This window comes from Eleutherodactylus coqui, chromosome 7 (assembly GCF_035609145.1).
Source record: "Eleutherodactylus coqui strain aEleCoq1 chromosome 7, aEleCoq1.hap1, whole genome shotgun sequence".
In the NCBI taxonomy this organism is placed as follows: Eukaryota; Metazoa; Chordata; class Amphibia; order Anura; family Eleutherodactylidae; genus Eleutherodactylus; species Eleutherodactylus coqui.
The window spans coordinates 60120171-60134080 of NC_089843.1; the positions used below are offsets into that span (position 1 = coordinate 60120171).

At 44.0% G+C, this 13910-nt stretch overlaps 2 protein-coding genes across 6 annotated transcripts in view; one reads left to right on the top strand and one right to left on the bottom strand.

Annotated features, from left to right (window-relative positions):
- Positions 1-1725: 1725 nt before the first annotated feature.
- On the bottom strand, positions 1726-13191 carry LOC136572496 (uncharacterized). Of its 4 annotated transcripts, none has more exons than XM_066573112.1 (4): positions 13094-13191; positions 9484-9538; positions 5175-5209; positions 1726-4332 (listed from the first exon to the last, which is right to left on the bottom strand). In XM_066573112.1, exon 4 carries the CDS (start codon positions 4329-4331, stop codon positions 1947-1949), a length of 2385 nt encoding a protein of 794 aa, XP_066429209.1. In that variant the 5' UTR covers position 4332; positions 5175-5209; positions 9484-9538; positions 13094-13191; the 3' UTR covers positions 1726-1946. The 4 variants fall into 4 exon arrangements, with proteins under 4 accessions (XP_066429209.1, XP_066429208.1, XP_066429207.1 ...); XM_066573111.1 differs by having other exon boundaries at positions 9480-9538; XM_066573110.1 differs by lacking the exon at positions 5175-5209.
- Positions 13192-13332: 141 nt separating this feature from the next.
- The window catches only part of NFXL1 (nuclear transcription factor, X-box binding like 1), an 86946-nt gene continuing 86368 nt past the window's right edge, over positions 13333-13910 (top strand). For both annotated transcript variants that reach the window (XM_066573114.1, XM_066573115.1), the window contains exon 1: positions 13333-13423. The gene's annotated coding sequence lies outside the window, so the exon portion shown is untranslated. The remainder of the gene's footprint in view (positions 13424-13910) is intronic.

A 13910-nucleotide genomic window follows, 5' to 3' on the forward strand; every position in this document is an offset into this window, starting at 1 on the left:
AAGTGAACTATTCTCAACTACGAACCTGCCCATCTAAACAAGCTGTACGAGCGCAAACGGGCTGGTGAGGACATCATCGGCTTATTTATTTGTGCAAACGATTGTTCAGAATTGTTCAATTTAAAAAAACAAAACAAACAACAACAAAACAACAGAGACCATAACATCCATAGCAGATCTAGTGCAGAAAAGTTGTGGATTTCTGCCGCACACTTTAGTATTATCTCCGCCAAAATCAGTAGTTTTTCTGATTGCAAAATGTAGAAAATATGCAGATAATACAAAACATGCAACAAATTTGCACCAATAGCCATGGGTTATTAAAGTAAATTTTATCCATGGAAAATCTGGAGACATTCTGCCCCGTGTGAACACACCCTTAGGGCTCTTTCACATGAGCGTATATCGGCCGCCGTTTTCACGAACGCCTGATATATGCTACGATCTGATGCACTAGATTCCAATGCATCAGATCACATGGCCATATTTCCGTCACGTTAAAAGCGCCTGGCCAATATGCGCCTGGCACTTTTATGTCGGGCCCAAAAGATAGTCCTAGAACTATCTTTCAGCCTGGAATATGTCGGCCGCTGCATTAACATCTATGGGAGCCAATGACAGTGGCTGGAGAAGGAAGGTGGGAGGGAATTTAGCAATGGGAGGGGTGGAGCTAAGCACCACCCCATCTCTTCCCATTGCTGGATGCGGACAAGTGTCCCGCCCTATCCCATTGCCAACAGCCAGAGGGTAGGAGAGAGGCGAGCCGGTAAGGGAACAGGCAACAGCATGGTGGCCTCAGCATATATGCGCCGGGGCTCATGCCGTCTAAACAGGCGCACAAACATTAGATTTGTGCGTCCGTTTACAAGTTTTTACTCCTCAGATCGTAGCATATATTGGCCGGCTGTGAAAACAGCGGCAGATATACACTTATGTGAAAGAGCCCTCTGGAGTATTTTACGTAGTGCAGATTTAGGTGCCAGTTTACAGCGGATTCCACCCTGTGCAGTGGAAACAGGGAAAGCCACAACATGCCAATTTGCGCTTCTATTTTTATGGAGCACGTTGATGAGATTTTGTAACATACTTGTTATTTTACCACCATAAATGCTGCAGATTATCCATATGCAATTCTGCTGCAGAAAATATGCAACATAAACACCCAGTGTGAACATATCCTAAAAGGTGTCCCCAATTTCCTGTCCAGTCTGACATAGGAAGAAGCAACGAGCGCACAGTTGCGGAGATGTGGCTGTAGAATGCAGGGATAATACTGTGCACCGGTTTTAACTAGAATACTACGATGAGAACATTCATCGTATAGTGCCTAAGCAACGGGACCACCAAACATGCACCGTGCCTCTCTATGCCGATGAAATTACAGGAACGGCCAAAGGAAATACGAATGTCTCCAGGCAGCCCTGCAGAGAGGAGGATGATTAGTGAGAACAGTTTATATTAGAGAATTGCTATTTACGAAATTCCTCCTTAGGACTTAGCGGGAGGGAGGTAGACAAAGGCTCATGTGGTTATAATACATGGAGCATTTCAAGTCAATTGTAGAGAATTACAGAATTACTTTAAGCAATTCCCTCTACCAGTATATTATGACAAACTCGTTGCTCTAACTTTTTTAATTTGTAGAATCATGATGAACTAAAGTCTTCAAAATAATACAAAGGCCATATAAAAGATAAGTTGGTTTATTAGTTAATGTATATTTTTAACCAACTGTTATAAAACTCAAACTACAAGTAAAAAACAAAGAAATCGCACAAAGCCAAAAAATAAATAAAATAAATAAAGGTTAACATAATAAGACAAACATTACAATTAAAAAAGTGCATATCACGCCGTGGCTTCTGGAAAAGTACAAAACTGTTTAGAGCTTAAAAAGTTCACTTCAATGTTTCTCCATGTCCGATTTTCCCATGGGTGCAATACAGTCAAGTTCTGATCATTATAGGGAAGTCCTTGTTTTGATTTGCAAGCTCTAGCACTTCCCTCATGATAGCAATTAAAAATCCATGGTTGCTAGCCTCATACAGAGATCTCTGAAACCGCTGCTTGTGTGCATTGTTCCCCATATTGTAAAAACGGGGTTTAAATAAAGGCTCACACGTCTTTGTTGCACCCTTCACCATTGCTTGTACACATTTAACATTGTTATTATGATCCAGTATAGCCAACTGGGTTCTGGCCACCAAGTCTTCAATAAAAAGAGGATCTCTTTTGGGTCGGTATTTTGAAGTAGCCCAGTGATAAACCTCTAGCTCAGCACCATTGCAGAAATTGGACACACGTCTGAGGTCTCGCTGAAGTTTTCTATTGAGCACGATAGTCTTAAGGGATTTGTGTGCTTTACCTCCCTTACTGAGCCACTTTCTACGTTGACCGACAGTGTCTGGAATGGGATCATGCTGACATTGTTCATATCCTTTCTCCGATTCCCATGAATGGGTGTTCACAACATGATGCAGTAGAGAATTCCATTTCTGCACTAAGACATCTGGCTTCCCCGTGCAGTTGCTAGCGCACCACCAAAGGTGTGACTTGACGGAGTTGACCCAGGAAGATAATTCTGAACAATTTCTTTTTTGACTCGCACGTGCCACTTTGTTACCTATTGATTTGGCCAAACGCCAAGCATCAACTCGATGAAGAATAGACGAAAATTCCTCTTTCATCATTTTTCTTATGCCGACACGACGGCCTGTGCAAACCATCTTCACGCACACTTTTTGATCAAGGAGATTCCGAAGAACTTTCTTGCAGGCTACTTTTTCCAAAGCAGAAGAGGACACTCCAGCCCAAACTTGTTCAATGTGAAAAGCAATGATCTTTTTAGATTGTACATCCATCATAGTGTATGTGCAGTATTTAGTACTGTCTCCAGGAAGAGAACACTTGCTGTCACCCACCAAACAGATGGGATTTGTTGCCAGCATTTCAAAGTTTCTTCTCTGCTCTTCTTCCCACTGTTGATTTATGGTGGGGAATAAATATTGTACCTGGTTCTTATAGTATGAGACTTTACTGATGTTCAAGAGGCCCAACATATCGAATAAGTGCTGCGTTTTCACAAAAGATGATCCGCTGCATAGTATTGCAGAAGACAGGAGGAGATTTCCTACTGGCATATATCCAATTTTGGGCTGGCTTTGCCATAGACAATAGCAGTGTCGGTCTACACAGGTTACATATATGCTTATAAAAGTGCCAATACTTTTCTTTTCTATTTTGCTTATTGGTTTCCAACACCGCCCTTGAAATTGACAAGGTACTTTATAGATAAGGGCATCGAGGCAGCTTTCGAATACCATGAACTTATGTTCCTTTACAAGATCACTGCTATTCGTGCAATCAGACACTAGGGTTGCTTCACCAAGATCTGGATCATAATTATATATTTTTTCAGTCTCTGTGGAAGACTCTTTGGAAGCATGGAAGGTGGAACCAAATTCATGTTTGCTATTGAAACTCATGGAATCAATATCCATTGGTGAAGCTGTAGAGATCTGCATCGGCAAGGGATTTGCCTGTGAAACCTGAAGGGAATTCGGTATTGGGGAAACTCCACCATCTAATTTTTCAGGTTCACCGACATCTGCTTTTTCACTTTCATCATCTGACATTTGAACTTGATAATCATTTGATGGGACAACATATTGTAACACAGGTGATCCTTCATCTATTGAGTTTTCAAGAGGTACTGGTGAAGAGTTGGAGCTCATAGATTTTACCTTTATCTTACACTGTATTCCCTTGTGATACTTTTTACGTTTTGTTTCAGTAGACACATTTTTACAACCCATTTTAGGGTCCGTCTGTGTAAAGCAATCCCTCCTTCCGGCATAGAAATCAGTTAACACGCCAATAGATCTCAGTGTTGTGTTAGCCATAATCCTTTGACCGCAATGATAACAAGAGTCAGAAGAAGGACCTGCATCTTCATAAACCGTCATCAGCATTGAGGTAACCGGATCTTCAAGCCTTTGTCTCTTGAACGGTCTTTTTTGGAAAGCGGTAAGTGCAGGAGATGGAATGATATCAAATATGGTGGGGACAGCATCTTTTCTTAAAGCCTTCCTCCATCCTTCAGCGACAACGTATGAACCTGGAGAGAAATGCTTAGAGCACATTCGATATTTGTCAGATTTTTTTCCTTCAAGCACTTTCTCTGCAAATTCATCTAGATCACCAAAATTCTGTCCCGTTTGTGCCAGCCAATGCTTGATCATCTCTTTGTTTTTAGGAAATACATGTAGGGTGACGCCTTCTTCGTGATGTCGTCCACCAGAGGGACATCCTTTCACCATACACGCTGGCATCCTATAAGCCAAGAATAAAAAAAAGTATTTATTGTAAAGGCTATTAAATGGTTTATGTGCTCTGATGATAGGTTGATGTAGCTAAACCAGACATTATAAATGCTCGTGTTTTAAATTACCCTTGGATGAAATACCAAATATCATAAATGTTATGACTAAAGCCATTAATGGGGTGTCGATTTGATAGGGTAGAGTTCTTACAGTTGCTCAACAGGTTGGAGATCAGCCATCAACAGCCGGGGGTTCCGTAGAGTGTTGAGGATTGGGATAGATGATAAGAATCTACTTGGAAAATTCCTTTAAGGTGTAGTTAAATATTTAAGCTATTTTTCAGAATGACCTTTGTGTATATGAAGAGTGGCACTCTTTCTGGCCATTATATGACTTGTATTCTACATTTACCTTTTCTTAATTGCCTATTTTCTCCGAGCTCATGGGCGTAGACTAGCTATTATATCTCCCATATACTACACACATAGGGAAGCAGTATCTAATCTTCTCTTATACAAAGAAGCATCTGAGTCACAGATTCCATTAGCTGTGAGACAGTAAAATACCTCTCTACAGCAGCACCTTTGTCTCTGCTTCTCTCTCAATTAGCTCCTACTCCACTCTCCTTCCCTTAGACTTCTATGAGCAGCACATAATCTGATCCATCAGTGAGCAGTAAGTCTGTCTTGCCTAGCTAGCAAAATTTTAGTACCATTTCAAAGCGTGTGAACAGCAAACCTAGGAGGAGGAGTAAAAGAGCCTGATAAATGCCCGATATATATCTTATCAGAGAAGAATGTTTTATTACAAAGTTTAAAATATTTACGTATATATTGATTTATGCACACTGACCATTTAATCGCAGGTTTGGACGAGCTCTGTTCGTTCTGCAGGAAAAAGACATTACAGTTTAGGACAAACTGAGCTCATTCTATTTTAAACTGCTGTAGCTCAAGTTCTATCAGGGATAGAGACATGCTTTTGGTGTTATTTTAAAGCTAAGATTTGAAGTGGAGTGGGGAATATGGAATTTTGCAGCTGCTATTCTTTAGTATGTGTGCAGGGGAGAGGTGTGGAGGGGTGGTTATGGGGGTTCAGTAACAGCAAAGAAGATCTGTGATTCATCCGTGTATCTCCATATCACAGGGGAGGGGATGATATGAATTTTTGTTCTTATCATCACCCCCCCCCCCTCATCAATTAGAAAGCATATGCGCTCTCTGATTGTCACATATGTTTTTTTCCCCCCAGAAACGCAATGAAATAAGAAGTACTTAATCATCCAATCACTGCCTTGACCCTGCAGATGCTGCAGGCATTGCTGACTATAGCATTAAAGAAAAAAAGCTAGGCTTCCCTTTTTACAAGGCTTTAAAGATAAATAAAAAAAATCCCAACATATAATTGGTAACACCACATCCATAACAACCCATAATATAAAATATTTATACAGCACAGAAAATTAGATTTAGAAAAAAAAAAATCCAAAATAGTCTTTTTATGATCAACCCACATCCCTAAAAATATAAAAAACAAAAAACAAAAACGTATACACCTCAAAATGGTACAGCTGAAAACTACAATTACAATTTGCTCCAGACAACACAGGCCTGATGCAGCTCTGTCGGCTGAAAAATAAAAATGTTTTGGTCCTGCAACGTGGCGCCACATAAAAAGCGTTTTTATAAATAAAATAAATAATAATATATGGTTTGTAAAACATAAAACCTCTATAAATGTGATGTCAAATATAACAATATTTATAGCACAGAAAGCCATTTAAAATTTAAAAAAAAAAAAATTGCAAAGACAACGTTTTTTTTGTTGCTCACCATAAAATCCTTTTCTCAGATGTTGTTTCGGGGACACAGTTATGACCTTGGGTATTGCTCCTGCTACTAGGAGGCAGACACTAAGGAGGAGTCAATTCTTCCTTTACTATCAGCTATACTCCTTCTGTAGCCATTCAGCTAAATTAGTTAGTACACAAGTGGGAGAGAGAGCCCATAGGCTAACTAAATACACAACTTGAAACATACAACTAAGGCCGGGCTCACACAACCAAATGCGTTGTAAATCATACAGGGTTTTACCGCTGTGGAACTGGCCTATCGACACGTATGGCAGATATACTCCACTGCGCATGACAGTATCTCGCGCACACTGTAATGCGCAGCCTTGCAGTGGTTTTTTAATTTAAATTTCCTATGCTGTTGCTTCACAATGGCTCATATATACACTGCCCATATACACTGTAATTGCACGTGGGTGGCGTTTATTACACACCCATACAGAACAATGGTTTCTCTTGCACCCAATATGCGGCAAAATAGAACATTGTGAGTTCTTTTTGACCTTGCATATTATGCCACGAATACATGCAAATGTGAGCGAACCAGCGTAAGGCAATGTATTTGATTGCCTGCAAATTATTTCGCACAGAACGTGTAATATGCAGTAGTCTTATGCTCATGAGAGCCCGGTCTAAACAAGTGAAGGGCAAAGCTCAAAACAGAAACAGCTGGTTCACTTAAACAATAAGTGGGTACTGTGTTCTCCATTGAACATCCAAGAAGAGGATTTTATGGTTTAAGAAAAAAAAAAAAAAAGTCATTGTTTTCTTGACTGTGTCATTGGGGGACACAGCTAAGACCTTGGAACATTCAGAAGCTGTCCCTGGGGGTGGGTCAAAAGTGCCTCTGATGCGATCAGGGTACTGCCGCCCCCGTAGAATCCTGCGTCCAAGTGCAGCATCAGAGGATTCGAAAGTATGCACTCTGTAAGACTTCGTGAAGGTATAAAGTGAAGAACAGGTCGCAGTCTTGCAGATTTGGAGGGCACAAGTGTTATGGGAAATCTCTAGGAGGCACTCACTGTGTGTGTGGAGTGAGCAGTCACCTGAATTGGTGGAGAACTGCTCTTGGTATGGGAGGCCTCCGTTATCGCCAACCTGATCCATCAAGGGATGGTGGACTTGGAGGCAGCCAGACCTCAACAAGGACAGTCGGGAAGGAGGGACAGAGAATCTGTATGGCAGAAGGATTTTGTAGGGGCAAGATAGCTCCGCAGTGCACAGACGACATCAAGCTTGTGCAGAAGGATGTCCTCGTTGAGGTGGAAGGATGAGAGGACCACCTTAGGAAGAAAGGATGGAACTGGGTGAAAAACTCCCTTGTCCTAATGCAGCACCAGAAAAGGAGAGCGGTATAATAGTGCCACAAGCTCCAAGATGCGGTGGATGGAAATGATGACCACTAGAAAGGCAACCTTCCAAAAAAGCAGATGGGTGGAAATGTCACGCATTGATCAAATGGAGATGCTTGTAAAGCATCTAAGACCAGATTGACGTGTGCCTCAGCCCAATGTAGGATTTTGACAGCCTTCCTCATTATGGTTGTGCTTCTTGTTTTGTCCTGGTGATTTATATATGAAGCAATTGTTGCGTTGTCAGTCTGGATTGGATGACTGGCCAGAATCTGGGACCAAAAGGTCAGGCATGGGAGGATGGCTCTCCGAGTTCTAGTATGTTGATATGGAGGGACAATTTCCAGCTGGACCATTGCTCCTGCACTGTCAGGCTGCCTGCCCAGTTCGTGGTTATCAACTTTCAGTAGGGGGAGGGAGGGGGGGTGGTATAGGGATGAAGGACCTTCCCTGAGAGAGGCTGGGCGACGTCAGCCAGAGGAGGGAACGACAGACTGAGGTAAAATCAGGGACCGATCCAAGGACTTGTGCAATCTGTGCAAGCCCACAACTTATCCAGATCCTCTTGCAACCGTCTTGTATTCTCTCACGTTAATTACTTTACATAGTTTTGTATCATCTGCCAATACTGCTATTTTATTGTGCAATCCCTCTACTAGGTCATTAATAAATACACTAGTAATTATTAGGAAATTATAGTCCCAGTGTTTCTGGTGTCACATCACACTCACAGCAGCTTGATTACCACACAAGACAACACACAGCTTGGCTCCTCCCACAGCAGTGACATCACCGCAGGTCCTTCAGCCCACCGGATCTCTGTGGTGGTGGGTCAGTGTGTTCTGTCAGGAGTGCTGAGTTGTGTCTGACATAACTGCGGTTTAGTTGTATTCTCATTTTGTTATTTTTGTCCTCCCCTTTTCAAGAGCCCTAACTGTGTTGTTTTTCTGTCGGGCAGACTGTTTTATATATTCTGTAGGACCTTCAATTACATCACTAGGGGGCAGAGCAATGACATCACCAGAGGTGGAGCATAAGAAACACACACACACACACGTTAGTAGTTTGATTAAAAAGAATATAGCCCAAAAATCAACCCCTGTGGTACCCCACTAGTAACGGTGACCCAATCAGAGTGTGTCTGATTTATAACCACCCTCTGCTTTCTATCACTAGCCAGTTACTTTTTTTTGTTTTTGGCAAGGTACTGACAATAGCACCCGATTCACAGAAGATGACAACTTTTCATGCGTGTCGCCTCAGAAATTACTATTATAGGTGGCTGCTGAAGAGACAAAGTCCTGTAGGAGCTTCCCCCTCATCCTCTTCCAAGTGAGGTCAGTGGACCAACACTTTAGCCACATGGTGTGGCAGATTGCCACGGCAATCACGAAGCAGTGGGCTAGTAGTCTGGCAGCATCCAGTGAGGTCTCACAGATTAATCTGCCTGACAGAGGACTTCTCAGCACAGTTGTTTGCCCTATCGGACGTGGCCCTACCGACCCATGATGAGGCAAAGAACGGACAAAGGGCTGACCCAGACGCCTCAAAGGACGGCTTGGCAAAAGATTTTAGCCGTCTATCATGCTTGTCCTTAAAGAAAGGCGCATCTGCCAGGGGCAGGGTAGTGTATTTGGACAGGTGAGGCACTGGGGCATCCACCGATGGTAAAAAGGACCACTTTTTCAGGATAGGTCATCAATAAGGAGTCCTCCATTTGTGATCCCCGAAACCACTGTCGGTATAGACAGTGCAGGACATAGATCTCAGTGGCCTGGGATGGTATTGCACTGAATTCAATGGGAGCTTATAGGATACTAGGCTCCGGCCTTTGTAGTCTAGTTACAGTAAGAGTTACAAGTCATCACGTATTACATGCGTCCTTAGCAGTGACACGACAGACAATGAAAAGCTATATTCCACAAAAAACAGAAGATGAGGTTACACACATACCTACCTTTCCACACGATGATGAAGGCGTTTAAATTACTTTGATTCAATGGAAATGGAACCTGTAAGAGCAAAGAAAATGGATGAGGGTACATTCTACAGCAGGACCGATACATGAGTATATACTGCGAGGCTATACTCACATTAGCTAAAATGTATGAAAGGGCCGATATAGGTAAAGCACCCGGTATTCAAACAGCCCGTGTTTCGTGAAAACCAGAATAGAAATTGGATTGGAAAGGGTTAAGATGGAAAATATTTCAATTCTGTCTGTAATGGGCACCCAAAGTAGAGCGACAAAGCAACGAAACAATGGAGAACATTTCATGGAAGTGTCTGAAGTCAACTCCATCTCGAGTCTCCAGATGCAGAAGGACATCCACATTTACTGAGCAGACTAGAAGATGAACTCTTCTGCTCTACGGGGAACTTTCCCCACCACAGCTGTATATACTCGGCCACAGCTAACCCCCCGCCCCCATAGTCCTGCAATGACCCACGCCAAACATGGGACATGACATAGCTGCCTGATATTATTATAGATGCAACACTAAAAGGGGCTTCACCAAGATTACAAGTAATCCCCTGGATAATGGATAACTTGCTGATCAGTGGGAGTCTCACCGCTTGGACCCCTGTCGATTTCTCGTGTCCAGCTCTTGCCTGTCACTGTGAGGTCGCTACACCTCCCGCAGTGACGTCAGAACGATTGGAGTGCTGGCTGAACATGCAGATCGTCGCTTCATTCATTTCAACTGAAATACCCGAACTAGTATCACTCAGCTGTCTCTGCAGTCCCATTGGAGGTCAATGTAGTGCTACCGTGCTTGCCCAACCAGTGCTCCATTCCTTCACTGCAGGGGGTGTAGGGCATACAGGACCCGCACTCCCGAGACTGGTGGGGTCTCAGCAATGAGACCCGAGTTATGCCCTATTTTGTGGATAATGGATAACTTGTAATGTTCGGCCAAAAGTTTACGTTTCAAATGGCACAAAATTTTGTAGGAGTTATCGATATCCCTGCAGGAAACCACGGAGTGGAGAACAGCGGCTAAATGTTCGGTTTAGACCATTCGTCATGTTAAAATGTGACGACAAAGATTTGAAATAGCCGACAAGCGGCCCGAAGAGTAATCGGCCCTGTTGATGGAGTATATGCGTCCAGCTCATAGGGCTAAAAATAGGTGACGTCTCTTTAAGACCGAACTTCTAGCACTTGTTCTAGAGCCGCCAGACTTTCCCAAACAGGGGGGTGGGGGGGCGGGGAGAGAGTAGGACTGAGCACCTAAAGACACACAAACACTTGGGAAAGTGTTCATGTTTATAAGGGGATCGCAGGAGATAAGTGTCAGCGGAAAGCTTGACAGGTGTCTGGGAGGCTTTAGTCTGCGTTCACATTCAGACGATTTGCTGCGGATTTTCCGCAGCTGAAAAATCTGTACAAATCAGCATCATTTCTTGCAGATTTGACTCTTCAAATGAATTGAACCCTTTCCAATTCCCTGTCTGACGTCTGAAGACATTCTGATTGAAGCCTGTACAGCTCTGATGTTGGAAGATGTCCGGCAGGGTATTCTTACTGTATATTACTGGCCGCTCTGTTGTCGGGGGCCTCTCCAGCATGTCCCATACTGCAGTACTGGCTCTAGCCAGCAGATGGCGCCATTGTATAATGGCAGAAAGAGAAAGCCCCCTAGGAAACCCTGAATCCAAAATTGGATTGCAAAGGGTTAAGTTGAAGGACTGAAAACAGCTGCGGATCCGCACAAGAATCTGTATCAAATGGTGCGAAATTGCTGTCCACATTTTCAGCTGTGCAAAACCGCAGCATTTACAGTAGCGGTAATCTGGGCGACATTTTCGAAACCTTGTCCACACAGTACAGAAAAAATCTTCACCATATAAGTTCGGAAATTGACCCGTGGTGCAGAATTTTAATCTGCGGCACGCCAGTTTTAGCAGCGAAGGTTGTGGATTTCTGCCATAAACTTGAATGGACAGGCCAAAATCTGCGCCAAAATCCACAGACTTGAAGAGCTGCAGATTACCAGCGTGGAAAATCCACAGAAATTATGTAACCAGCCGACAACAGCAGCCGGCGACTCTTAAAGCAGATTGTAACAAGGTGAATGCGGCAGTTTTGCGCGCAGAAAACCCACCTGTGTGAGCGCACCCTTAGGGCAGAGCGCCGCTGTGGAGCTGCCGGGGACAGGGCCTATGACCGCGTATGGCAGCGAAATTGTACTACACATGACAGCTCATTTCACACATGCTGGCACGCACAGCCCAACTGGTTTTTATCGTTAATATTTCTCACGCTGTCACTTCACAGCAGCTCATATATACGCCGGATATGCACAATTTAATTGCGTATGGGTGGAGTTTATTAAGCGCCCATAGAGAACAATCGGCACTAGAGATGAGCGAGCCTATTCGGCCACGCCCCTTTTTCGCCCGAGGACCGCGATTTTCGAGTACTTCCGTACTCGGGCGAAAAGATTCAGGGGGCGCTGTGGGTGAGTGGGGGGGGGGGGGGGGGAGAGGGAGAGAGAGAGGGCTCCCCCCTGTTCCCCGCAGCTACCCCCCGCTCCGCCATGCCTTCCCCCGCCCCCCCCGAATCTTTTCACCCGAGTACTGAAGTACTCGAAAATCGCGGTGCTCGATCGAGTAATTACTCGAAATGAGTATATTCGCTCATCTGTAATCGGCACGTAATACGCCGCAAAATAAAACATGCTCCATTCTTTTTTGGACGCAATTCACACAAAAACGTGAGCGGAACTGGGCAAGGCAATGCATTTCATTGGCTGTAAATTACCACGTATCACATGTGCGTATAGCGCATGTGTAATAAGTAGTATTCTTAAACTGAGCCCAGCCAAATTTTTTCTTTCCCGCGCCATTGCTAGGTGATGATCGGGAATCTACATCCTGTCTGCAACGGGTCGCACGGCTTCCGTTGACTTCTATAGAGCCGTTTGTATGAAACTGGCACAAAAATGGAGCATGCTGAGATTTTTCTTCTGCTTGTGGAAACCACAATCAGTTTCCACAAGTATGCAGGAAAGAGCGTTGCTATGGACGGCATTTGTCGCGGATCCATGGTGCGGACGCCCGCCGCAGATTCCGCCCGTGTGCAGCCGGCCTTAGGGGCCGATTCCCCAAATTCCATCCCATTGCAAACAGGGAAATCCGCAATATAAATTGACCCGTTGCAAATTTTAGATCCATTATATTTATACTGTAAATGCTGCAATTTTCCACGCGCAATTCCAACGCGGAAAATACGCAAGATATATACGTGAACGTATCCTAAAAGTGTCCGTATAATTCCATTCTCCCGTCCCGTTGCCAAGGCAACCGTATGATGCCAGGATGATACTGTGCAGCTGTTGCATTAATTAGAATATTACGTATGTGCGACACCCCCCATCATATGGCGCCCCAAGGAACACGCACCGCGCCCCTCTACGCCAAAGATAATAAGAATGTCTCTACAGATGGCGGAGCATTGATGATAATAACAGTCTATAGGGAATTGCTATTTGTACAGTTGCTCCTCAGCCCCTGCAGAGCACCTCCCCTTACATCCCAGCACTGTCCTGCATTGTACTCACTCGCTGCTGTCGCCGCCACCATAAGCTCTGCAGCAGCAGCAGACGGGACACGAGTTCAGCACATACCACTGCGGTGCATTATGGGAACCGCACTGCAGCCATCTCTCAATGGACGCGTGACACGTCATCGCCGGGAATCGGCGCAAAGCATGCCGGTCGTTGTAGTCCAGACAGTCTTACTCTCCTAATAGAGTTGAAGGTGCCGTCTGCGCTTTGCATGCCGGGAAATGTAGTTTTATGCTGGATTTCTGCCGCAGTTCTTTTTTTAGAGGCCTCACGTCCGATTCTCAGTGGTGTGTTCCCAGTTGCTGGACCTCTATGGAGTGACAGGTGAGGGGTTACAAGAATGAGGCGTTATGCACATAGCCCATATGGTGCATATAGGTGTCATAGTGACCTGCCATCCTATGTTATCTGATATGTGAGGGTACTATACATATATACAATGTGCCAACATGGGAATGGGAAGAAGTGGTGGTCCTGGGGACATGCTGGGAGCGTGGGTGCTGCGTACGTGTGGCGAGCACTAACACACACGAGACAGGGATGATTGATGACAAATCCGTATATTGGGGGGTGTTGGCATAACTTATTTATTTTTTTAATATAAATTCTGTTTTTATTAGTAACTTATTTTTGATTAGTTTTTTAAAGCGTTTCATTTTTCCCGTGTGGATTTCACGTCAGAAATCCGTGGCCGAGGCCTGGGACATATTCGCTATTGAAAATATTGCACACGCAGAAATTAGACCATTGATTTCAGTGGGTTTGTTCACGTACGGATATTTTGTCTGCGCATTTCGGTCACACCGCAAAA